Raw genomic sequence first — 27443 nt, 5'->3', positions numbered from 1 at the left:
TGAAAATGGCATATGAAATTTTTTTAAGATGCCATTCAATAGCCTTGCCTAAACTTGTTAATGAAATGTTTCATGGTAAGAAGTTATTAACAAAAAATGCTCAAAACCATCCCTTATTACCCTGTTTGATGGTTGCATATAGAACTATTTTGCAGATGCCATTCAATAGCCCTTGCAAAGAGCTTTAAAATGAGCCCAAACTTGTTCAGGAAATGTTTCAGGATAAGAAGTTATTAATGAAAAAGCTCAAAACCAACCTTTATTACCCTGTTTGATGGGATTGACTTAGTAAGTAAATAAGTCTTCAGTTCAAAAGCACATGATGAAACTAGGAGTGAACATTACATTAAAAACACAAAACTTAACTTTAGAAATGATTTTCAGTAACTACTATTTTGAAATCTCTTCATTCCCATTTAATTTAGGCAATGATAGTCTTGTTATGCTATAAAAAATAGAAGAGGAAATTGAAAGCTATTTGAATGCAAAATAAATGGAAAGTATAAATCAATTATAGAGCTCTGCTAATGTCAGCAATGTCCTTGAGTGTATAGCCTAAGATAGGAGTTGAGTGCCTGCAGCACATCAATCACTTCATCATGGGATTGGCTGAGAGGAGCATCAGCGAGAGCTCTGACGACATTGTCATCAGACCGCTGGAGCTGGCAGACCTGCAGCGCGGAATTAGTTCCGATGAGTGAGTTAATATTAATCCTAAACCTATTTACTTTCATGTTCTTAGATTTAGAGTCAACTTCCTAGCTTTATGCATTGTTTTTAAATTGTAGGTACTACTCAATAAAGTTTTACTATTGAATATTCTGATAATTTTGATGACAAAATCATTAGCATTAAAGTGACATAGAAATGAAATGTGTTGTGAAAGTGTTAGATTATGTCTAGTTTTTCAAGTACTGTTTTTGGTGATCAAATATCTTTATGATGAGATAATCAATGGAAATCTATGTTGATCAAGCATGTATAATATGCAGTCAATATTATTACCTATTTGCAATGCAGTCTTTTTATTCTTTTTGCACAAGCCAATGCTCTGCACCTCTGGTTCTAGCTAACCTCTTAAACATTATCATTATCATATTTATCAAGTTCTCGGTGTTTGATTTTATCAGAAGACTGATTCCAGAACTGTGTAGTAATAAGCCTTGATCATTCTTTCTTAGGCCTCAAGAGTCACCTCGCAGGAAACGGTAACATGTGTGGAGTTGCTTGTTTGGATTTACCTATTTTGGTCTTTTTTGTTTTGTGTTCAGTGAAAATTTAGGCTGTAAATATTCATATCAGTTGAGGTGAATAAAAGCTTGGGATGAGGGGTTAGTAATTAATGTGTACAATTTATTATCTCTCAAAAATTTTTATAAAGATTTCATAATCTGTTCTGTGGTAGTATTATTAAATTACTTTTAAATTTGTTGATGGAAAAAAGTATTGAATCTAGCAGCAAACTTTGAAACCCACTAGAAAATTACTCCCAAGTGAGTTAGGGATCTTTAAAAAGAGAAATCTATTGCACATTGTCATTAAATTTAAAACCTATAAAGTTTGCAGCATAATTTCCTTGAAAGACCACATTACTTACTAAAATTATATGTTATTAGTTAACATTTATCCTCTTTAAGCATCAAATTCTCTTGTCATTTTATTGGTGCCACATTTGTTGGTTAGGTCCAATACAAACTCTCTGCACTGCAGACTAATTATCAGTCATAAAAAGATCTTGGCGAAATTGGGGGATATTTTGGTGTTATTTTCTATGGAATTAAAATGCAAAATTTTTTATGAACAATAGTAGGTTGATGCTCCAAGTGGTCCACAAGTATAATAACTGGCTATAGAATTTATGCTTAAATGGAATAAATGGGTTTCCTGCTTCATGCCTCATGCTAATTAAGTTTCATTGTATGAATGAATAATATAAATATAAATTTAAAATCAAAGTGCTTACTAACAAAATTACCAATAATATGTAATGATATGAAATATTTGCATTACTGAATTACACCTGCCTGGGCTACATTATCAAAATTTAACTTTTATTAAAACTATATATTGAAATATTTGAGGCATTACTATCAATTAAATGCATACTAATATGAGGTGCATATAAACATGCCATTTTGTTTACTTCCTTGGGGTGCATTTTTGTGAAATCGAGTATTGGATACATCATTTGTCAACAGCTTTGGTATTCCTTTTGTGCCATTTGATGTAATCAATCACGCCATTGGGTTCTCAGTCACAGCCGTGCTACAGCACTACAGCGCTTGGTCCCTCATTCTTAACATCACAACACCTGCAATCTAACATTCATTCAAATTTATGACCTTGGTATTTATTAACCTGTTTTCAAACTATGTTATATGCAAATAATTGGCTATTGGTTTTGCATGTGTTGGCTTTTGAGCTTGTGTTGTTAATTACGTATTTTATGTAGGTTTTTCTTTAATACACTATCCATGTTAGTATTGGCTTGGTCTTTCCCAAACAACATTTAATTATATTAGTTACAATACTTGGAAAGTGATTTTTAATCAGATGGTGTATACTGTGTAATAAAACTTCATCACTATTATATATTGTCAGTTTCACGCCAAAATGATACTGTACCCAGGTTTTGTTGTCCAATGGTGTGGAAAAATCCTATAAGGATTCTTATCTACTGCATACTAATCGTTCACAATTGTTGACAGAGATGGTGAAAATTTGGATGCATGTTTTGGTCTCCTTGGATCCCAAGACAAGTTCTTCTCTGTGGTCTATGGGCTCAGCAAGAAGGATGGCCACAGCGCCAAGCACAAAATGTTGGCCCGCATGGCTTGGAAAAATGCCTATAATAAAGTAAGCACTGGTGTTATTGTAGGCATTTATATCGGAATGATCTGTATATATATAGGCATCATTCTTGCCTTTCTTTCCTGCATCATTTGTATAGGAATTGAGTTTTGCTGAGAGACCTTTAACTATTCTCTCATCTTTCAGATTGAATTTTTGAATAACCCTAGAGAGCAAAATGATAACATATTTCTTTTTGTTTGTGCCAAGACTTCTGCCATTTCATGGATTTGATGTCCTATCAGCAGCAAAATTTTTTGGCTGATGAAGAAAATGTAATTTTCATGGGTATAGATGCATTCTTTCTGATAAGATGGAACTGTTGTGTCTACCTCATCTCTGTGCTGGCCTCTCATGGTAGGATAGGATACGAGTGGTTCCTTCAAGGCACCAGGTTGTGGGAATGGAGGAGTGATTTTGATCTCAGAGGAACACCTGAACATTCTTCTCATAGGTGCTCCGTCAAGGAGCACTAATATTGAATTTTATTTGTGTTTTTCTCCTTGAATTGCTTTTTAATATTGGATTTTGTTTGTGTTTTTTTTTTTGCTTTGAATTGCTTTTAAGAGTGCGGGACTTTGTAAGATTGCAAACATTTCAGCTGTCAAACCAATGATCCCTTTTTAAACCCTATTCATAACACCTAATTATGCTGGTCATACGCTGCTTGGATCATAATGAATTTTTTAAAAGAGAACACATGGTGTGGCAGGTGAACTTCTTGTGCTCAGACATTGCTCCTTAGAATCATTTAATATTTTAAGATGATTATATTTATGTTCACATCGTTTTCTCTTATACTGTAATTTTTCCTCTTTTAATATGTTTCGTTTGTGAAACTGACCTACTCAGCCGCTGCACATGTTGAGAGAATCACGAAGATGTTGCTAAAAATTTTCCATTGTCTGGGGGCGAGAAAGCCTGTTCAGCATGAATATATTCCCTGGATTGAGTTTAAAAGTTGTGAATCAATCACACACTTCCTACATCACTTCATCCTTACACCACCGCGGACACATCACCCCACTAAATAAACTGTGTGATGCTCATCACCCACCACCCCACTAACTATATGATGCTCACCCACCACCTCACTAACTATATGATGCTCATCACCACCACCCCACTAACTATATGATGCTCACCCACCACCCCACTAACTATATGATGCTCATCACCACCACCCCACTAACTATATGATGCTCATCACCCACCACCTCACTAACTATATGATGCTCATCACCACCACCCCACCAACTATATGATGCTCATCACCACCCCACCAACTATATGATGCTCACCACCACCCCACTAACTATATGATGCTCATCACCACCACCCCACACACCACATGACGCCCCAGCTGTGGTGTGCAGGTGAAGGCCATGCGGGATCCATGGGAGAAGTTCGACATCGCGCAGTTCAGGATGGAGAAGGCGCGGCGTCACCGCTACAAGGCGCTGCAGAAGAAGTGGGTCACCGACGAGGTCCTCGTCAAGATGGACACGGCGCCCTTCAGTCACGGCGCCATGAGGGAGTGTTTCCGTATGTGAGTTCATGTCATGTTAGTTATTTAAAAAATAAATAAAAATAATAATAAAAAAATAAATAATTCTCACTCACTAACTCACTCACTCATGTATCAGGCTCTCCTTTACAAATTTCATAATGAACATTTTTCTGCACTTAATTCGTCTCTATTCGATATGCTGTTTCTTCCTCGTGTCTTTCCAACATGTGTAATATATTTTTCAGAAAATTTTCTATCACGTAGCTTTTTTGGCAATATGCATGGATAAAAATTTACTTGCATAACCTCATTCATAAATTCATACTAACCTCGTTCAAGAATTCATACTCAAATTCAATATTTAAATTGCTGTGCCAATATTTGCTGGCAGTTTATCTTCTCACATTATCGATCAGATTTGTGCACCTTAAATACATGACAACTGAAATTTTCTCATTTGGCTTAGAATGAATTTACTGATCTATTCTGGTCAACTTGCACTGGTACATAACTTGTGTATGACTTCGGCAATGTCACCTTTCTTGATGTGCCTGGGGGGTCAAAATTTTTAAGTGCAAAACCGTTTTTAGCGCATTTTCTCATTTATGGAAAAAATGCACTATTGTGCTCGCCATGTCCGTCCGTCCGTCTGTCCGTGACCTCAAGTTTTCGTCGACGAGAAAATGCGCTCTCTGTCACTCACTGCAGTGAGTGACAGAGAGTCAAGATTCTGCTTTCATTTATGATTATTCTACTTATAGCAGAAGTACCTATATTTAGGAAAGCGACCTTTGAATTGCAGGAAGAAGCTGAGCAATTTCTGCCATGACGACTGGTCTAAGGCACACAACTACGTGGCCAAGCGCTACATGAACGAGGCAACCCCACCACAGACTTACTACGATGACGTCAAACTTCAGGTAAAATCTGCCTTTTGCTTCACTGCAACTTTATGGGTAAATATTTATTCTTCTTCTTTCTTTTTCTAGATTACTCCAGGTAAATATATGCGATTCAGGGCTGTCTCTAAGCTTTCTATATATTTTTTTCTAATATATATTTTCTACTACATACAGTATATATTATGCGCTGAAACGATCGCTCGAAAACCCACTTACGTGTGCCAATTTAGGAAATAAATATTTGATATTGATGTGTTGCTTGCTAATCATCTTATTGGCATTTCTATGTATGTTTCTTTTCTAGATGGATGCTAAGCTTTGGGGGGAAGAATACAACCGACACAATCCTCCAAAGAAGGTTAGACACATTGCGATTTTTTATTTCAGTCTCATTGCTCATTAGCTGCAATATTTAGACGTTCAAGTCCATTATTTAGCACCAAGGTTTTGTGACCCAAATGATACTTAGTATCCTTAGTATTTGTTTGGGGACATAGCAGTCCCAGGCCACGATGGATCGCCGCCTCTGATTATCGTTCATCCGCCCTCATTTGGGCCACCTGATGCACGATGCTGTTGCTTGCTTCTCGCCGCTGGTAGTGTTGCAGGGGAGGTCGATCTGGGATTGTGCCCAGGAACACGTCTAGTTGTCTCTTGAAGGTCTCCAGGGTGAACTCCCCCTCTCTTAGATCCCTTGGTAGGGCGTTCTTAATGTATGATTTTACTTTCCATTTTAAGAAGTGTATAATTTTGTAGAATTTCATAAAGTTTCGCTCGAGAATTAAAGAGTGAATGGCAACAGAACTCCTGATCACAACCTCATTAGACTACTTTCATTATGCATTATTATAACTAATTTTGCATGCTCTACAATTAAGATTATACTTTCTCAACAATCTCAAGGACTGCATTTTTTGTTACTGATCTCATTGTTTCTTCATTTGCTAATAAATTTTAAATATATCTTTTCTCCGACATCATGAATCAGAGCGTAAAGTGAGATCGTTGCCTGTGCAGGTGGACATTTTCCAGATGGCGGTACTGGAGCTGCTGGAGCGGCCGGGCTGTCCTCTGTTCCATGTGGAGCATTTCATTGAAGGTTCTTACGTGAAGTACAACAGCAACTCCGGCTACGTCTCATCGTCCAAGATGCGCATGACTCCTCATGCATTCTCGCATTTCACCTTTGAAAGGTCGGGCCCACCCAGAAGTTCCTAATTCTTTCTGTACAACTTTTTATTAGATGAAAATTTTTCAGCTCTAAGAATCGATTAGCTGTTTTTTTGGTGTCATCCCCCCCGTGCCATCTCGTCCTTGTCGTGGGGGGGGGGCTTGCGTGTCTCGATGAGACCCGAGGCTGTACGGCCTCAGATGCAATCATGGCCGGGTGGCTCGGGTGGAGAGTCCNCTGAGGGCAATTCTCATTCACTGTACTGAGGGCAATTCTCATTCACTGTACTGAGGGCAATTCTCATTCACTGTACTGAGGGCAATTCTCATTCACTGTACTGAGGGCAATTCCCATTCACTGTACTGAGGGCAATTCCCATTCACTGTACTGAGGGATCATGTTGTTTGCAGATCTGGCCACGAGCTGATCGTTGTAGACGTGCAGGGCGTCGGTGATCTGTACACGGATCCTCAGATCCACACAGCGCACGGTGAGGCGCGGCCGCTGCTCGTGTGTGTCGTCCTTCTTGCTTTTCTCTTCATAACTTCCACTCTCAATTTATGTACATAAAGGTTGTCTCCCAAAGGTTGTCCCATAGTTTATTATTTATGAATGCATTATGTTAATTAAAGTGTCCATTCACTCCATCATTGAAGAGTTTCACACAATTGTACTCATTTTTTCCCTGCACATTCAACAAAAGAAAGTTCTATATACTTGGCTCCTGCTTTGTATTCTCATTAAATTAGCAGCAAATTTCAAAGAATTTTATTTGAATTCAAATAATTAAGGTACGTGCAACTCCTCAAACATTCTTATTTTCCAATTTATTTGTTCTTTTTTACAACTGAAAGTAATGGCCAGCATAGTCTTGTGAGATTAGTATTTAATTAGCCATTAGTTATTCAATCTCAAGGTGTGAGTATTCAATATACTATAGCAGTTAACCATCCCAGCTTCAAACTTTCACAAACCTTGAGACTATACAACACATTAAGATTGAGGATGTGATTCTCAGGAACTGAATACGGTGACGGGAACCTGGGCACGCGGGGCATGGCGCTGTTCTTCCACTCGCACGTCTGCAACAGCATCTGCCACTCACTGGGGCTCTCGCAGTTTGACTTGGCGCCTTCAGAGATCACCAAGCTCCAGAGGCAGAACCGCACCTCTGTGAGTTCGATCACATTTATAGCAATGACCGTTGTCATGTGGTATAATTTTTCTAAAAAATTTCTAGTTAAACTTGTATGACCCCTCAAGAGAGTGAACTTTTGACGTGTGTCATCAAAAATCCTATAAGCATTTCGCGTTCCCCGCCACAGAGCTCGCGGTGTCTGGCTGTGGGTCTCAGTTGTTGTGTAGGATTCTTTGCATTTCTCTCCTCTGCCTCTCTAGTCCTTGCAGGAGGCCACTTTTCATGTAAACAACCTCTTGTACAACTGTCTTCCTTTGCTGTTGATTTTCACCCACGTATCACTTCGTATTCGTTCCTCACTTTGAGATGCAAACGCTGCTTCTTTCTTGCCAACTTCAGCGGGCCAGCCACTTGGGACCTACCGTGATTTAAATAAATTTCCAAGTATTGACACCTTTCGCCCTGCTGAGGATTTTTATCTTCGTCATCCGGTGCGAAATAGCTTAAAAACTGATGCGCTATTGAACCTTGCTACTTTTTGGTAAAACTATTATGGAGGAAGTTTATTGCAGGAATTTCAGAGCGCTGACCCATTGTATAATATGGAGCCTTGAAGGGTTGTCATAGTTCACTCGGTCAAGAATTGTGTGTTAGCTTCACTTTTTCCTTGTTTTATCGCAAATTTGAATGCTTACAGCTTAGAAAATACGTTTTTTCAGTTTTAGGCATGGGTATAAGTCACAAAAAGACAAAATTAATACTACAAACTATATTTTAGTGACATTATTTGCATTACTTAGGATCACAGCAATCACCATTATCTGATTGTTGTTGAAGTTCCTTGTGAGCCTATTAGGTATATTGTTGCCTGCCGTTGACTGTTTTAGCGCACGTAATGCAATATAATAAGAGTTTATAGCATCACCATCAATGAGCTGATTGATAACATAATAAGAGTTTATAGCATCACTATTCAAGAGTTGATTGATAATATAATAAGAGTTTATATCATCACTATCAACGAGCTGATTGGTAGTATAATAAGAGATATATCATCACTATCAACGAGCTGATTGGTAGTATAATACGAGTTTACATCATCACTATTAACTCGGTGCTCGCAGGTGAGCAGCAAGACGCGCGTGCGCGGCACGGAGGAGCACGTGACGCTGCCTACAGAGGAGCAGCGCTTGGACCTGAACGAGTACCTGCGGCAGCGCTCGCAGTCGTCGGGATGTTCCACGCAGGAGGACGACAACATCATCGCCGACCTCAACATCGCGTCCTGCGAGAGTTTGGTGGGTCCAAGGGTGCTGCTCACCGGTCTCTTCACATGACTCGTTGTTGGCATATAGTGCTGGGTCTGTATTGATTCAACTTTGCTTTGTCTATCTAATTGCTAGAAATATACATCCAAATATCCGCATTAATTCATTAACTGATTGAAATTACAACGACCGAAATTCCGCGTGCGTTTAATATCTCAAACTACAATTAAATTGATTGATTGTACCCAAGTTCTTTCATTCCAAATTCAGATCGCACACCATCATGCCTAAAATTGAACTGCATATAATTGTGTTGTGTCTGCTTCAGCCATGTCAAATGGCTTGCTGAACCAATTTCTGCAGGATGAAAGCGTGGACGAGAGCGAGGACTCCGCTGTGGCAATGAGCGCAAGTCGCCCAAGATTTGCCAGGTAATTTGTTTACATCTTTCCCTTGTGCCTGGTATTTCATTCGCTGTTCAGTTTTGATCTCGTTTTGGCAAAGGCGTCTCTTTACTTTTTTACGCCTTATCTTGTGGCGATAATCGACCAAGAAAGTTCAAACTTTGGTCTGCATTGGCCATCTCCTTCTGCTCTTTGTTGTCAAGTTGTTAAAGTGAACATGTGAAACCATGTAAAAAAGTATAAAGTACAGTGGATCATCTAAGTTAGTTTTACCCCGCTATTCGCAGTAAAAATGCATCGCATGACTTCAAGTAAGTTCTGGTTTATGTCTAAATGTCTAACTAATTTATGAATACGCACGGAAAATTCGAAATTCGCCACCGTTTGTAGAGGACCCCGCATTGCGCGACGCCTGAGCAACCCTCCTGGTGATGAAGCCCCTAAAGACGCTGGGCGGCGCAGACGTTCGGGGAACAGCGAGAGCGCCATACAAGCGCAGCAAACTCTGCTGCTTGCAGAGGCCGACAGGCAGTCTGCAGAGAGCCTGGGTGTTCCTTCCATCTGCAACCCGCCACAGCCCAGGCTTCGCTTCGACTCATCTTCGTCTGAGTGCGACTCGATCACTCGCGCTGATATGGTCAATGTGAGTTCTGCTAGCTACATATTCAACTTTATATAGAATAGCCAATATATCTTTCGTGAGTTGTTAAATTAGGAGCTTTTGCTATGCAAACATTGCAATTATGTAGGTGGTTGTGTTGTTGGTATTCTTCACAATAAAATGAAAATGTATTAAGTTCCATTTTCGAAATTTGTTGATTATTTGCGTTGCAAAAAATCGCTCTTGGCCTTTGCTTATTTCATACAGTTTAATATTTCTAATATGTCCTTCTTAGCTCTTGCAATCAATATCATCTCATTTGATCTATTTTTCCGCAGCAAGAACATGAAATGAAGAAAGTAAGTTAAATAGTTGACCGGTGTTACGCTGTTGTTTTAGTGCTTAGCTCGACACTTTTCACCTCCTGTTAAAATGTTGTTGAAAATTCTCTATGTGGCTGATTCCAACCAAATTTTTATTGATAATCTTCTGTGTTTTATGATTATGATGCTTCATATAATTCCCGGCATGCTTTCTTTGTGTACTTCTTTGTCGTGTCTGCCCTCTAAGAGCTAATAACTGAAAGCAAAATTCAAAGAACATTTCATTGGATGTTTGCTTCAATTAAATTCCTTCAAAACGTTTGAAGTTTATTTCCTGCTCGTAATTACAATTTGCCGATTTCTTTGTGCATTGCTTTTGCTACTTTTTTGCGTATTTAATTATTATTTTTTTATGACTGTTGTATATCTTAGCTTGTGTGTAATCAAGTTTTTTAATACTCTGACAGACTCGTCGGTGTCATGTATGGCATCACGTTTCGTGGTATATTTTGTATAATTATACCCGTTCCTTGCTTGGTTTTTCGTTTTAACTTATTAATTCGAAATTTAAATTTGTGTGATATTAACTCTAGTTAAGACTGAGTTTAGAACAAGTAGGTACTAAATAGAAAGACGTCAAAAGTTGAATAAAATGTATCTACATTTGCCAACACTATTGTTATTACATTCGTAGCTTTCTCCATTAAGATTGTAACGGTTTAATATAATGGACTCGCTCAGTGTTGCTTTGGTTACAGTTTTCAGCGATGGTGACCCGCCGCAGTCGCCCGTCACGCATCATGTCGCCTGAACTGCAGCGAGACTTCCTTCTAGCTCTCGACGTGCCCAGACATGACAGCGTCAACATTATTCTGGGACAGGTGAGACTGGGACGTTATTCTGGGACAGGTGAGACTGGGACAGGTGAGACTGGGACGTTATTCTGGGACAGGTGAGACTGGGACGTTATTCTGGGACAGGTGAGACCGGGACGTTATTCTGGGACAGGTGAGACCGAAAATCATTCAGCGCACATGCTTCACTGCCATTGAACATCATGTTGATTTATTGTACGATAGGCTTAAGTTTTTAACCTTGAACGGGCGCTCTTCTGTATAACGCACGCGCAAATATCTGAGCTATAAATTATATCCCTACACTTCATAATTTCTACAACAATGCCTTTTCATCTCGATGGATTCAGAGTATACCGTAGGTATTAGATGAAATTTTTGTTTCATATCATCTTGCGTTTAACATGAGAAATTATGTATGAAACATTGAATTCGTCTAAATGAATAGCATTGTTATTATATCTACTTTTTTTTTTTGTCGAGATTAACCAATTTTCATGAAGAAAAAATTCGTTGGTTGGGATAATTTTTTTAGCAATTTCTGTGATGATACGCTTACGTTTTTAGCAAATTGTATCACATGGTCTGCTATGCCGGAATCTACCTGCATTTAATTAATTTCTTGTTACGCTAAGGTGCACCTGGACATGGCCAAGTACTACGAGCTGAACAGGTTCAACGAGGAGGGGGAAAACTACGACCGAGACGCGGCTGTGTTCCACGTGATGCAGGCGGCGCACTGCGGTCTGGTCGAGGGTCTCCTAGCCGCAGCTCAGCTCCTGCTCGGCCTGCCGCACTACATCTTGCCTGACACCGAGGTGAGGCATCAACGTCTTATGTCATCCTGGCTTAGACGTTCAGAACAAGTCATTTACCTTCGCTAATATTATTATTTTTTCTTCGTCAATTGGTTATTCTGATTGATTGTTTTTCCCGTGATATATCTTTAAGAGGGTTTTACAGGATTGTTTTGAATATTGAGAATCTACACAAGTGTTTTTGTCATCACCTGCTATGTAGCCGTGTAGCAGACACAGCGTGCCGTCCTGTGGTCGATCTGATGAGTGCTTGTCATACAGTAAGCCTACCTCTCGCCTTGAGATCAGATCTAGAGGCCAACACATCGTCCCAAATGCGTGGACATTAGAGGTCCATTTCCTATAATGGCTCTGCTGTGTAAATTTTCGGATGGTGTTAGCCAAATTATGCTGGATGATTTATTGATCGACGAAAATTAATCATGCCAGAGTTGCATTGTATTCCTTTTCTATCGGATATCACTTATCTATTGCTGTTATTTCTATTGCCGGAGTCGTCTTTCTTGTTCAGGAGGTGCGACTACGGCGTGACATTGCAGAGATGAACAGTCTATTATCTTATATAATCGATTATATATTTAAGAAAATTGCTCGGCAAATATATACCGCAAAATGTAAACCTACACTAGTTTATTATTACGTTAAATGATGAGAGACTTGTTGAACCTGATATAGGTACCGTCAAACGGGGTAAAAAGGGACGGGCGGGGTAAATCGGGACGCGCGTCCCACATTTCGTAGAAATGTTGTAGCAGCTAAACTAATCAAAATATTGCAAAACTAAAAATAGTGGCGTAAACTTCAACATTTTTACTACCTATTGCGTATAAAGCTAGTCAAGAAATCAAACATTTACTATCTCTAAAAAATCGCTGAAAAAAAGTGTGAAAAGTGCGATTTTGGAAAAGTACTTCTGCTAAGGTCTGGAGCAAAAAAAATATTCGCCGTATTGAAAAATTTTACTTACATAAAAGTTGCACCCAGGTGTCGGCTTGAAAAATTAATTGACGGAATTGTCCTATCTCATTCCAAAAAAATAAAATCGCAGCCATTTCCGCACAGCGGGGCTACTCGGGACGTATGTATGTCCCTAATTACCCCCCGGGGTAATTAGGGACACCTTTAAAAATGCATTTACAGTAGAACCTTGGTTAGCAAAGGTTCCAGTTAACAAAAAAATTGATTAACAACAAAGAATTTTGATAACATTTTCCTCATTCAGCGAAAAAATTCACTTATCGAAAAATTAATGCATCATCAGTCGTCACAAAACTGTACATAGAATGTCATATATAGAATTGTGCACCAGGCATTATAGAATGAAAATTAATTGACCTAAACCATGATTTATATCTCCAAAACATAACATGGTTGTCACTAAAACATTCCTTTCTGTTTCAGGTATGTTTTTCACAATCTTTTTCGTTATAGTGAAATCACTAGACTCGATTAAAATTGTGCAAAAAATACAAACCATCCTGTAAGCTTACAGATACAGAAGAAATGCTACATGGCTGCTGATATGAAGCTTGCAGTGGACAAGGTTGTTGTCAATGCTCAATGGCATGCCCATGGATACATTAATATTACATTAATAATACGGTAATTAATGAATATGGTGATATCATATCAATAAAAGAAAAACAAGTAAAAATCACAGAAAATGTCATTTATTTTACATCTACATCATCTACAATGAAAAAGGAGGACTTCAAAGTACTGTTAGTAATAGATGAGTACACTCTGCATGCTTCAAACGTTTTAAAATTAACTTGTATTGCAAGTGTCCCGGATTACCCCATTGCCAGGGGTAATCCAGGACGGTTTTATTTTGCGTCTGGCACCTAACGATTAGCATATGGAATTTTGTTTGAAGATGCCATTGAATAGCCCTCGCAAAGAGGTTTAAAATGAGCCTAAACTTGTTTCTGAAATGTTTCATGGTAAGAAGTTATTAACAAAAAACGCTCAAAACCGTCATTTTTTACCCCGTTTGACGGTAGATATTTGGAGGTATCGAGTAAAATTCTTGAATATTTTTGCGTGTTAATCGACACATTGTAGCTGTGGGAGATCACTTTTAAAAATACCAATTTACTGCTTATTGTTTTTATTTCATTACTTCTGTTATTTATTAATGAATCCCAGAAAGTTTAATGCTATGGTTTCTTCACATTTAACTCGCCATCACGACAGCTGAGCGAAGCCGAGCGCGACCAAGTCCTTGGGTTCGCTTTCCTGGAGGAGGCTTGCCGGGCCGGCGACCGCTGGTCCATCATTTACGTGGCGACGGCTCTTGAACAGGGCATAGCCCTCCCCCCTGGCAGGTGGGTACACTGCCCTCCCCCCTGGCAGGTGGGTACACTGCCCTCCCCCCTGGCAGGTGGGTACACTGCCCTCCCCCCTGGCAGGTGGGTACACTGCCCTCCCTGGCAGGTGGGTACACTGCCCTCCTCCCTGGCAGGTGGGTACACTGCCTTCCCCCCTGGCAGGTGGGTACACTGCCCTCCCCCCTGGCAGGTGGGTACATTGCCCTCCCCCCTGGCAGGTGGGTACATTGCCCTCCCCCCTGGCAGGTGGGTACACAGCCCTCCCCCCTGGCAGGTGAGTTCACTGCCCTCCCCCCTGGCAGGTGGGTATGCCACACTGCCCTCCCTCCTCTGCAACGTCGATTGAGTTGCTGTCTAATTCATAACAAAGATTGTGTCTTCGAGCATTCAGAGACTTGGTTTCTCTCGAGCTAAGGAGTATCTGTGTCACTTGTCCCAAAGTCCATTAACTCAACCTCGAGCAAACTGCTGTTCAAGTAGAGGCACACCAATTTTTTCTCGACCGAAACGAATGATAATCTGGCACGTTTGGTGCAAAGTATTTCACACATTGTATTGAATTGAATATTCTGGTGAACAGGAGCCGCAACTGGGTGGTGGCAGATGTGCTGTACGAGCGAGCGCTGACGGGGAGCGGCGAGGACGACGAGGGCGGCTACGACGCCGTCATGGAGACGCCCAACTACCTCCTGAAGGCACGCCAGGCCGCCATGTACCTACAGGGCGGCCACGGCCTCATCAAGGACCCCAACAGAGCAGGTGTGGCTCGGGGGTCAGGATCTCATGTTGAGTTCATCTGAAGTAATTAACGTGTAGTTACTTTGATGTTGAGCGAATTCGAGTTGTTACCTTGGAGTGTAAATATTGGTTCGAAATGAATTTTACATTATTATGTGCTACGAGTGTTTATTGATGAAATAACTCGTGTTGAGACAACACTTCTTCTTGTCATGCGCGTCTACTTTCTTGTGCCGTTAATATAACAGGAAAACTATTCTGTCTAATGCGGTGTGTAGTCATGATTTTCTCTGCATTATTAATCTCAGGGTCCTGTACTTTGGTGGACTAGAAACAACAAAGCATATCAATAACATTCTGTTTTAATTAAAAAATGTTAGAAATATATTTTTTTTCTCCCTCTTCAATCTTGAAATTTTATTCCGTAGGTGAATTATACAGCGAGGCTGCACAACTTGCTACCGAAGCGATGAAGGGCAAACTGGCAGCGAAATATTACATGGACGCCGAGCTCGCGTGGGGAGAATGTGAGGAATAAGTTCCTGCGCTCAACGTAGGGATCCCTATTACCACGCGCAGCCTGACGCGCTATTTTCTTGTGTCACGCAAGTGGCTGGTTGTGTTCTCATGCTCTTTTGAACATCTAGCAGGCAGGTGTTCATAGCTTACCAATTATGAGACTCAGAATCTGTTCACGGGACTCAATTCAGTTCAGTTGAATTGCCATAAAAGGAGATGCTTGTGCAATTGATCAATTTTTAGACGCCGTTATTCTGGTAAGAGCAGTGGTTGTATATCGCTCTATTAAATTGCGATTTTCTGGAAATTATCAATTCTAACAAGCTAAGGAGATGAGCCTTTTTTCCAGAGAACATAGAAGTTACTTACCGTCAGAAAATGCTGTTATGCATTAAAAGGCTATGAATAATGTAGTTGTGTTCGCTGCTACAGCTGCTAGGAAGCAGCCCCCCTGTATCCCATATATACCTGTTGAGTGGCGCGCTTGCAGCGTGTATGTGTTTGTAACTGCGGGACTGATGGATTTTGGTTTAACCTTCTTACCTTTCGAGTGTCACCGGCGATTGTAGTTTGCGCCGTTTACTGAGTGCCATTTTAATATAAAGCGATGGCTTTGACTTCCTTTCACTTGATATACTGCAGTGGCTGTAGGGTAGAAGTTGGAAATGTCAGATTTTGTTGTGATAAAATAAGAAGTTAATCATTTCTGCTCTGGTAGAAATGAAGTGATGAGATTAAACGAGTGGCCATAGTATAAAGGGCCAAACTCTTTAAAGCAACAGAACTTTCATGGACAAACAAGCCCCCAAAATTATAGCTTATATTATTAGTCTTTTGCATGCGGCAATTGATTTCTCTTAAACTGCACCCTTGTTAACTTTTTGCTTTGCAGTTGCAAGAATGTTGTTTCCAGACCTTTTTTCTGCTGCCAATTGTTGAAATATATTGAAAGTACAAAATGACTCATAGACTGTTTAAAGTTCTATTAAGTGATTTTCAATTAAAACGAAGCGACCTTCCATTCTGTCTTCGTGGCGGTACAAGTCAGGCTCAGGCTATGATTGATCACTCTTGACTTACCACCGACTTCTTGTTTGGGGCATGAAAACTTTTATCCTTAAGCTTAAGTGACTACAAATCCACGACCTAGTCACCTTAACCTTAATTACTGCGGTACATAACCGTGCGCCCTCTCGCCTGAAATAAATTTTCACTAAAGACATCACACGGACTCGTCCGATACTGGTCTTATATCAACGAAATTTTATCCCTTTTCTTTAGCGCATCTATGTGATATAAATTTGTCTGGTTGCAAGTGAGAAGAGATGGACTTGACATGTTCTTCATTGAGCTAAAATAAGCCAGAACTGAAATTATTTTTATTCAAGTGGGGACCTGTTGATTTTTTTACCTTAAAGTATTCTCATGGGATATTTTTCAGTCACCACATACACTGCGGTATGGAGTTGTTAACTGGCCTGGCCGCAGTTTTATCGTTTTGAGTAAATTGTTGTAGTTTATCAGTATTTTGTGGAGAAGTTGTAAGCTAATTGCAAGTATATCCAGGCTACATAACTCATTAGTTTGGAGGAATACCTAGTTTGTTTTCCTTAACTTTTTTTTAGAATTTATGCCCTTTGCAATCTTGTAAGTTGGAAAACCTTATCAAATATTTTATTTCCTAATGTGATTTCGTTAAGAAGTGCACTACTAATTTTCATGATACTTCCCTAATAATTTTGTGAGTATAATTCTATTTAGCCTTAAGTTTTGTACGAGCGTGATTACTTACCTCTCATTTGAATTGCGTTATGTGTTAGTGTACCGCGTGTTGCTTACAACCCTCTATGCACTGTTCCTTATTTAGTGCTGCACACCATTTACTTGTGCTGCACTTGAAGTTATACTCAAACGTTGGGTGCCGGCAATGAATTAGTCGAGTTCATAGGTTACAATGTTCATTATTTTACCGTGTAATATTGGCAGAGTTCTTTAAGTTCCTGTGCTCATTTTCCAGGCTGTTGGAACTGATCTGTATTGTCACTTTGGATATTTTAGCATCATACTTAGGCCACAGTATAGCCACATTTCTTTGACCTATCAAGATATTATACTTTTTATATCTTTACTTGATATTCGCAGGTTACAGAAGCTTTGGTATGAATGCATATAGCAACAAACTGTGCCTTAGTTAGTATGTTAATACGACCGGTATTAAATAGGATAAAATATATTGATTTATAAACTTTGGTGCAAATTATAGGTACAAAAGAAGATAAATCTCAATTATGCTTCTAACTGAATACAGTTATTTCTCTTTTACTTTTCTCAGTTCAAGTTTTGAAGATAATTATGTGCCCTGTGAATGATAGATAAACTATATGCCTGCGTTGTTTGCGGCTTTGACGTATTATATCATTAAAGATATGCAATTAATTAAACTAGATTGATGATTTTCTCAATATTGTCCATGTTTCCCGCGTCCCTGGGTTTATTATAATAAATCTGATGGAATTGACCTCAAAATCTGCCATATAATTTCCACAATTGCGTGAAAATATTCATCAATAAGAAACTCAAATAATTACTTTTTCATCATAACGAATTCCGCACACTGCCAAGTCCGAAAAATTGCTTGCCGTCCTCCGTTTTTTGGGACATTTGGATGGCGAGATCTCATAATGTACGAGTGTTTGTTAGCATTTGATTAAACTTCTATTCCTGCTGTGTTTTCTTGCCGAATTCTTCGTCTGTGCAATATTTTGCGCGCTCAGCAACAGGCAACGCCGGTGTAATGTCGTTCATAAAGTTTGATTTAGACACTGTTTAGCAGCGTTTAATGGGAAATGTCGGTGCACTAGAAAAATTCCCGGTTAAAGACGAATTTTCCGCTCGAATCGACTAAATGAACATAGAAGGTTGAAGCTGTGTCGAGTTATAACTGTTATCGCCACGCCGATAAACCTGTGCATAAGCTAATTCCATCAATAGTACAGAGAAATGAAAGGCCAGAAAATAAATCATCCTTATTTAACGCGTTACAAGACATGTACATTATATTATGAGGAGTTGTTGAACTTGACTTAATCTATTTCTTTGTCGGGTCCAGGATCCTCCATTGTTTGCATGCGTTCAAGCGCGGCAAATTCCTCGCCCATCCTCTTCTCTTGGCTGTACTCTTTTCTCGCCTCCTCCAGCAGTACGTTGTGGATCCAGTTCCTGGTTGGGGTTGGACGAGGCAGAACTGGCAGCAGAGGGTTGTCTGGAAATTCCAACACCTGGTTATTATCTTCAAATGCATGTTAAATCAACGAAGAAATCATTTATAATGGTAGAGAAATATATCTATTTCGCGAGTATCAAAGAAAAGTTTGTGGGATAAAAATTATTTGAATGAAAACATAGGCCAACCTGTGCATTGATCAGGCGTAGCATCCAAGTGACAACCGAGGGAACAGGAAGACTAACGCGTCTTAGTTCACCAAATTGGATATAGTTTGACTAAACCAAACCATCTATCTTAAACGAAAGTAAAGTCGGAATCGCTAAATGTAATCAGAAACCTCGTACGAGATCAAGAAAGAGAATTCAGACAAGCGATTATAAATTACGAAATTATTTTTAAGAACTATATGACATACGTCTACGGTCTACAATGATAAAACTATTAGAAATAACGCAATAAGAAAAGTTCAGTCTTATACATGCCGAAGTCAAGTTCTTGATATGGTCCTCATTAAGACCTCATTTATATACAAGCTAAGACATTGTATTAGTCCGAGTCAAAAAAATTCATTACGCGTGATGGATTCCAAATTATAAACAGACGTAAGTGCAGTGAAACCATTCTCTAATCTCCGTTATAAAATACATGAATTAACTAGTTCGGTTCAGCCGATAAAATTGAGCGTCACTTCAGACATGTAGGTCCAGGGTTACTCACTTCTCAGCTCTAGGATGGCCTGCGGGAGGTCAGCTCGAGCTTGAAGATTCCCTCCTTCATACTTGGAAGCAGGATACGCTATTGGCGCTTTATACATTTTTGTGTAGGATACCGTCGAGTCGCGGAAACGAGGCACTAAAACCTGCTCAGTTTGTCTTCATTACTTATCCTTGCTTAGCCTGAAGAGTAAAACTTGATCGAATTTATACAGATGAAGAACATTATTAAATCAGTAGATATGCACAACACATAAAGCTTATTCACGTGAAGTTCCGAGAATGTGAATTGATCAAAATTGCACATTTTCCCCAGTTAATCAAAATTTTCATCAACGTAAAAATTTACATAATTGTGACGTTTCTTATACTAAAAAGTATTCAAACTAAAGAAATTACAGATAACATAATTGTTTGTGAGAAGCTCTAACCTTAAAAAGCTTATGGACGAGCTGCTTCTCCTTGAGCCAGAAGTCGGCGAGCTCCATGGTGGGCTGGTGACAGTCGCCGTGCTCGATGGCGACGGCGATGAGACGCTCGGCGTAGTCGCGCGCCTCGCTCAGCGTCGAGTAGGTGTGCTCGACGCGCTCGTCTCTCACCAGCGCCGTCACCAGGCGACTCAGGCTGTTCAACTTGCCCAGCGTGCCTTCTTCATTACTCAACTTCAACGGTCTAGATAACAACAAACAGTGTTCAATACTGTTGAATGGCAACTATCTAGAGAAGAAATTGTTAAACACTCTAGAAAAACAGTGTTAAACACTTGAAAAGAACAATTTTCAACGCTAGAACAACAATGTTAACCACAATAAAACATAAATGTTCAACAATATAGAACAACAATGTTCAATACTGTAGAACAACAATGTTCACCACTATAGAACAACAATGTTCAATACTGTAGAACAACAACGTTCAATACTATAGAACAACAATGTTCAACACTGTAGAACAACAATGTCATCCAATATAGAACAACAATGTTCAACACTATGGAACAACAATGTTCAACACTATAGAACAACAATGTTCAACAAACTAAAATAACATTTTAAATTCTCTAAAAAGGCTTCAATGGTCTAAAAAAAGTTATCCAATGCTTCAGAAAAACAAATAATTTTACTGTAACTGCACATTTAATAATTCTAACATAAGTTAATGCATGAGAAAGCAAAAGTACAAGCAAAATGACAACTATGGCCTGCTCACATGCTATTAAAATTGAAATACTTGAATAGAGCTGCATTGGTTCATATATAAATTTGACTGACTTTACAAAGATATTTCCATCTGTTAATCACATCTGATCAGTGCAGCCAATGTTGAAAAATTTGTATTTTTTAAATTCAACTATGAACATACAAATTTGATTAACAATTAACGCTCATTCACAATAAACATGGGATAGGTTTAAATGCTGGTCAATTGGATTTGTCTATAACATAAAATCAGAAACTTGAATTTCTATGGAGAATAACAAGCTGTTTTCTGGAAAATATTGTTGTGTTCAATTCCATGATCAATATCAGTAAATTCTAGTTTTCATGGTCAAGCACAAAGTGGGCAGCACATATTATGGGTGTTAGGGTTAACTGAGAGTTGACCAAAGAGTTTTCAGTGCATTACTTCTTTCAGTGCATAACAATTGAAATCAATGACATAAATGACAAACTCACTTGGGTCGTATGGCTGTTCTTAAGGCTGGTATAAGTTTGGCCACTTCGGCTGTTACAACAGTCCGAGGTCTGTACAATAGCTTCATGATAAAAATAGAGCAATACAGAACTACAGGAGAGAGAGATTTTTATTGAGGACAGAAAAATCATAAATATATTAAGAAACACAATAAAATTATCAATTTCACATATGGATCCAAATCCATCAGAAGACTCAGATCAGATTTATAGCTCAAATTCTATCTGATGGTTCACACAGAGAGAAAATTTCAGACCCTTAAGTGTTTCAGTAGGTGATAAGTGTTTCGAGCTTCAAAGCACTTAGTGCGCCAAATGCTCTCATAGCAGGTGGTTGTGTGGAGCCACTGCTCATGAATGCCATGAATCTACACTGCATACAGTTAATTGGCCCAACTCAATTTGGTTAATTATTTCAACTAACTGCGGTTCTTTTGTCAATAGTAATGTTAACGAGCGACGTTATACCATTCAATCACACAATAAGTTGATCATAAAATCAAAGATTTATTCTGGTAGTACCCTGCACAACACTACACAAACACTGCAACTATGTGACTGCCGTCTCCGTGGCTTAGTGGACTAAGGCATTGTCGCACACACTCGACTACAATATTCGATGGTCACGCTAATTTCTCAGTAGTAGTAGTAGTAGTAGTAAAAGATTTACTAGCGCTTCAGATAGCTATCTATTTCGCGCCGGAGGTGAGGTCTTCAGCTACGTCAAAGATGTATGGTCTCTTCCGTCTTCAAGGCTTATAGCCTGATCCATTTTAGGCGCAGGGGCTGGGCGGTAGATTCCCTGCTCATGGAGCGAGGGTCCGCTCCGACTTCATGTATCAACTCCAGCGTAAGTTTAGTGAGGCCTGGTCTAGGTTATGGCAAGGTGCGATTATAGTCTCGCTAAAGGCGGTGGTGCAAGTGCATATGACCGACCGGCGGTGGCGTTACGGGGTCATGCTAAATCTCTGGCAGCAGGTTGCATTCCATCAGGTATCGTCTAAGGTTATCGGTTTCGAAGTTACTTCGCCGGTCCTCCCGCAGCATTCTGGTGAGCATCTCGTCATGAACGAGGGCGGATGTGTTGGGGTAGCAGTTTCGTCGGATGTCGTTGTGGCTAGGGCACTCCGCCAAGACATGCAGAACTGTCAGGGGCACCAGGCAGTCGTCACAATATGGTATAGGGCGCCGTTCAATTAGGTAGCCGTGAGTGAGGCGCGTATGGCCAATCCTCAGTCTACACAGCGCTATCTCCATTTGTCGGGATCTCTGGTACGAGGAGCTCCATGCTGATACACTGTCCTTGATTGTTCTCAGTTTATTGTTTCTCGTGTTCAGCCACAGCTCGCGCCATCTATGGTGAACGCTGGTCCTGATGCGGGGGTAGTGGTCGTGACATGGGACGTCCTCCCTATAAATGGCCGCGTCCGACGAAGCAGCGCCCACTGCCGCCTCATCCGCCCTGTCGTTTCCCCGCACCCCCACGTGTCCCGGGACCCAGCAGATGCTTATCGTTTTTCCCGCCTCCACCAGGCGCAAAAGCCAGGCCAGAATTTCCAAGATGATAGGATGTTTGCTGTTGTAGGTTCTCAGCCTGCACTACACTTTTGGAGTCTATAAATATTGTAAAGTTACGTTCGGGGTGGTCATCTATAAGGGCCAGGGCACAGAGGACGCCAGACAATTCCGCCGTATAAATTGAAGCGTTGGGGCTCAGTTGTCTTGATATTGTTTTTGTGTCGGTCGTAGCCGCACACCCCACTGCGTCGTCCGACTTTGAGCCGTCAGTGTATATATGGGTCGAATTTGTATGCTTTGTAGTTGCGTGGTCCAGGAAAAGGTTTTTCATCGCAGTTGCCTGCAACTCGGATTTTAGTGGGAGATTTTGATCCGGGCAGAAGGTGCTGATGGGGATTCGCCACGTGGGATTGTCTTCGAACGTGACGGGCATAACCTGCATCTGTTGGGCCTGTGTTGCTGCAAAGAGTGCACCGTAGTCTTCAGATGATGGGATGTTATATGGAAATGGGTTTGCTTGGTCTTCGGTCATTACAGTGAGCCATGTTGGAGATAACGGTAGTTGTTTTAGACGAGTAATCATCTGTAGCGTAAGCTGCGCTCGGCGGAGATACAATGGTGGTTCTCCACTTTCTGCATAGAGGCTGATGGTGGAGGATGTTCTGTATGCTCCAGTACATATCCTGATGGCAGCGTTGTGGACGGGGTCTAGTAGCGCTAGTGTGGTTTTTCTGGCATATTGGTATATCATACACCCATAGTCTAACCTGGCTCTTAGTATGGCCCTGTAAAGGCGGAAAAGAGTTACACGGTCAGATCCCCACGACTGTCCGGTTAGGTGCTTCAGCAAATTCATTCTCTTAAGGACGCTGCCTTTTAAAGCCCGCACATGGGGTCTCCACGAGAGTTTGTTGTCCCATGTCATACCAAGAAATTTGGCTGTGGGGGACACAGCGATTTGTTGGCCTTGTAGGAAAAATGGAGGGGGTTGTTCTTGAGAGCGACTTTGCTGGAAGTGCATAGCAACGGTTTTGTCGCTTGAGAATGAGAATCCGTGAGCCGTGGTCCACTGGTTTGCGCGGTTTATGGCAGTTTGTATTCTGCGTACAAGAGCGGGTAAGTATCGAGATGAGGCATAGATCATGAAGTCATCGACATAGAGCGAGGATTGTATGCCCGGGAGTAAGCTAGTGGTGACATCGTTGATGGCCATCAGGAACAGGGTGCAGCTAATCACACACCCCTGTGGAACTCCCTGGTATTGCACCCACACAGGCGAAAAAGAGCCCCCCACCCTCACCCTGAAGGACCGCTCACGCAGAAACTCCCTGATGTATAGGGCCAGGTTGCCCCTAATCCCACCCTTGTGGATGGTCTGAAGTATGCCGTGTCGCCAGGTGGTGTCATAGGCTTTTTGCATATCGAAGAATACACAGATGGTGTGTTTTCCTTCAGTTTTGTTTTGTACTATATGGTTTTGAAGTCGGATTAATGCTTCCGTGGTGCCTCTAAGTGGACGGAAGCCATACTGTACAGGAGAGATTAAGTTTTTGTTTTCCAAGTATTGCACAAGCCTATTGTTAACAATTCTCTCTAGTACTTTCCCCATGCAGCTGGTCAAGGCGATGGGGCGATAGCTGGATGTCTCTGTTGGTGGTTTATTGGGTTTGAGGAAGGCCATGACAGTAGCGGTACGCCATTGCGTAGGAAATGAGTGAGAGGTCCAGATTTTATTGTATAAGGCCAGGAGGGCCGTAACTGCAGTCGGGTGCATCTTCTTAAGCATTTTGTAATGAATACCGTCTGGTCCGGGGCTGGTGTTCTTCTTAAAATGTTGGAGTGCGCAGAATAGTTCAAGGTAGGTGATTGGGTCATTGTATGAGAAGATGTCTGTTCTGAAATTTAGATATTGTGACTCTTGTTGTCGTTTTGTGGCAAGGAAGGATCGAGGATAGTGATTTCCGCTGCTGACGTCGGCAAAATGCCGCGCCAGCTCGTCTGCCACAAGCTGGGGGTCCGCCGTGAGCGTGCCGTTACTTTCACGCATGGCTGGCTGTGACCGGTTCTTCCTTCAATTTTCTTAATCCGTTGCCATATTTTGGACATGGGGGTGCTGGTGTTCAGGGATGATGTATACCGTTGCCAAGACTTCTTCCGGGCTCCATCCTTAACATGCTGGGCCAGGGCTCGAGCTCTCCTGTATGCAATTTTGTCCGCTACGTTGCCGGAGCGCTGGAACCGTCGCAAAGCCCGTTTTCGGTCCAGGTTGGCGCGAGCACAGTCGTCATCCCACCATGGAACGCGATGTCGGACAGGTCCACCTCTGGAGCGGGGAATTGCTATGCTCGCAGCGACTCTGAGGGTGCGTGCAAATTTTTCCGTCATCTGATCCACTGGCAGGTCCTGTTCTGGGTCTTCCATGCGGGTTAGGGCCTCAAAAGTTTGCCAATCTGCTCTTTTCAGGATGTATCTTGATTGCATGACTTCGGGTTGGTGGGTCTCGTAGTCTATTGCGATCGGGAAGTGGTCGCTACCAAAAGTGTCGTCCATCACAAACCATCGCACCCTGTCCACGATGTCAGGGGTGCAGAGGCTCAGGTCAATGGCCGATGTGGTGCCAGTCTGTACATGAAAATGGGTAGCCTGGCCTGTGTTTAGGAGACATATGTCGGAATTAGTTAAAAAATGCTCGATGATTCTCCCTCGTTGGTCGTTTCCATCGCTTCCCCAGGCCGCGTGTTTGGCGTTGAAGTCGCCGACTATGAGGAAGGGTCTGGGGAGTTGTTCCATGAGATTTCTCATATCTTCAACAGTCAGCGGGTGGCCTGGTGGAATGTAGATGTTACATATCGTGTGCATTCTATTGTTTATGTTCGTTTGTACAGCCATGGCCAGGATAGGGGAATTTATAGCCAGCCTGATGCAGGTGGCACTACGCTTCATCAAAATCAGAAGGCCAGACCCAGGTCTGGGGTTGGGTGTGTCTGAAAAAGTTTCTATATGGTAATTCTGTGGTGGGGTCGGGGTGAGGTTTCCCAGCATCGTTTCCTGCATGCAAACACAGGTCGGCTGCCTCTCCCGTAGCACGGCCCTGAGATCGCCATAATTACGGCGGTATCCCGGGCAGTTCCACTGTATGATCGTCAAGGCCATGATTACTTTGTAGGTTTTGTCCGGGCATCCACGCGCGGTGGAAGAGCTTTAGGCTTTATTGATGGGGATGTGAGGGTACCGGTGTGTTCTGGGGGTCTTCTTTCTTCATCCCTCTCGCCCCATCTGCGCATCTCCACAATGGGGGGAGGAGGAGCAGCAGCATGCAGGAAGCGTGGGGGGATGGGGTATTTATTGAGAATGTCACTGCTAAATTCGGGTACGTGGGTAACTCGCTCCAGCGACCGCACCCTGTAAGCCACGTCAGTGCTTGGCGCTTTCCTTACTTTCTCTCTGCGGGATTCTTCCTCTGCAGAGTAGTCTCCGCTTTGGCGGCGTTGGCTCTGGAGCGTTGGCTGTGATTTCGGTATTTTTGCTTTTGACATTTCAGACAAAGGGGAGGTGGTGCTCTGCATTCGTTTCCTCGCTACGTTACTCGTAGGAGGTTCTTTTAGTGGAGATTTAGGTGCAGTTTTTGGTCGGCTGTGGAACCTGTACGTGGGTTTATCACGATGTTCTATGGTGGTAGCTTCTTGTTTTTGGCTCGGGTCCTCCGCTTCTTCTGTGCTTGTCTGAGTAGCTCCATCGCATTTAGTCACCAAAGGCATCGTTGGTCTTGGAGGCTCCCTTCGCTTTGATAATTCAGTATTTGGGGTTATGGTTTGCCGGGTTGCTTCGGCAAAGGTCGTCCGTGTGTTAACGTATCGGCTCCCTACCATTCGCTTGGCTTCTCCATAGCTTATGCGTTCTTTTGTTTGGGTGGCTATTATTTCTTCTTCCATTCTGTAAGTAGGACATGTGTTGGAGCTGGCAGGATGTGGTTGTCCGCAATTGGCACATTTGGCTGGGTGAGTGCAGGGCATTTCGTGTTGGTTCTGAGAGCAGTTGGCAGTTGGGCTCACGACACGACGCCGCCCCGTGGCCAAAGCCCTGGCACTTGAAGCACCGGCGAGGCCTCGGGATGTAAAGTCGCACCCGGCAGCGCGTCCAACCTTCCGCAACGAACGGCGGGAGCTGGCAGCCATCAAAAGTCAGAATATAGACTGGGGTGGGCATCAGTACGCCCTGCTCCCTTCTCTGGGTACGGTATACGGACTTGACTCCGTTCGGCCATGATTGCATCTGAGGCCGTACAGCCTCGGGTCTCATCGAGACACGCAAGCCCCCCCCCCCCACGACAAGGACGAGATGGCACGGGGGGGGCTAATTTCTCAGTGCAATATTTCTTTTCACTGTTATAGAATTGATGACCTTATGTTAAAAAATCTGTTTTCAGTCCACATTAGATATTTGTAATGCCTGTCTAAAGTTGCATTTGAAAATCCAAGCAAGTTTATGCAAGAATTTTGTGTTTTCCAAAATCAATTATGAAGTTTATACCCCTTAAAAAGCAAAAATACATGAAATTGTCATATAATACATAACAAATTAGCAATATAATCAAAATATTTTACCATAATTTTTTAATTATACCAGTGTTGATCCAGTAAGTGGTAGATCAAGATATGGCTATTCCACTGTCTGCTTGCCACCTTGCAATCTCATTGAAAAAATATATAAAACTATAAATTCTATAAAAAAATTTTTAATTACCAAATATGTAAATGTGATTAACTATTAAAATCATTTTTGTTGATATATATATGTAGCAATTGCATTTTTATCTATACATTTATAGGTATATATGTACCTATATATAACTATACACTCATTATG

At 41.4% G+C, this 27443-nt stretch overlaps 3 protein-coding genes across 5 annotated transcripts; 1 reads left to right on the top strand and 2 right to left on the bottom strand.

Annotated features, from left to right (window-relative positions):
* The first annotated feature begins 277 nt into the window (after positions 1-277).
* On the top strand, positions 278-18148 carry LOC108670437 (eukaryotic elongation factor 2 kinase). Of its 3 annotated transcripts, XM_018157911.2 has the most exons (18): positions 278-697; positions 1182-1208; positions 2709-2856; positions 4227-4399; positions 5163-5280; positions 5567-5620; positions 6280-6455; positions 6844-6923; positions 7452-7606; positions 8696-8869; positions 9203-9270; positions 9634-9886; positions 10183-10203; positions 10926-11048; positions 11657-11839; positions 14036-14166; positions 14750-14928; positions 15336-18148. In XM_018157911.2, the coding sequence occupies exons 1-18, from the start codon at positions 600-602 to the stop codon at positions 15443-15445; spliced, it is 2271 nt and encodes a 756-aa protein (XP_018013400.1). In that variant the 5' UTR covers positions 278-599; the 3' UTR covers positions 15446-18148. The 3 variants fall into 3 exon arrangements, with proteins under 3 accessions (XP_018013400.1, XP_018013402.1, XP_018013401.1); XM_018157913.2 differs by lacking the exon at positions 1182-1208; XM_018157912.2 differs by lacking the exon at positions 10183-10203.
* Positions 18149-18439: 291 nt separating this feature from the next.
* LOC108670436 (39S ribosomal protein L17, mitochondrial) lies at positions 18440-21284 on the bottom strand. The gene is made up of 4 exons (XM_018157910.2): positions 21042-21284; positions 19797-20037; positions 19370-19511; positions 18440-18688 (listed from the first exon to the last, which is right to left on the bottom strand). Exons 1-4 carry the CDS (start codon positions 21125-21127, stop codon positions 18510-18512), a joined length of 648 nt encoding a protein of 215 aa, XP_018013399.1. The 5' UTR covers positions 21128-21284; the 3' UTR covers positions 18440-18509.
* Positions 21285-25732: 4448 nt separating this feature from the next.
* On the bottom strand, positions 25733-26335 carry LOC108670434. The gene has a single exon (XM_018157908.1). It carries the CDS (start codon positions 26333-26335, stop codon positions 25733-25735), a length of 603 nt encoding a protein of 200 aa, XP_018013397.1.
* Between the last annotated feature and the right edge of the window lie 1108 nt (positions 26336-27443).

The sequence above is a fragment of the Hyalella azteca genome, unplaced genomic scaffold, assembly GCF_000764305.2.
Source record: "Hyalella azteca isolate HAZT.00-mixed unplaced genomic scaffold, Hazt_2.0.2 contig10944, whole genome shotgun sequence".
Lineage (NCBI taxonomy): Eukaryota > Metazoa > Arthropoda > Malacostraca > Amphipoda > Hyalellidae > Hyalella > Hyalella azteca.
The sequence above is the reverse complement of the archived record's forward strand: the minus strand, read 5'-3'. Positions and strand labels throughout refer to the sequence as shown.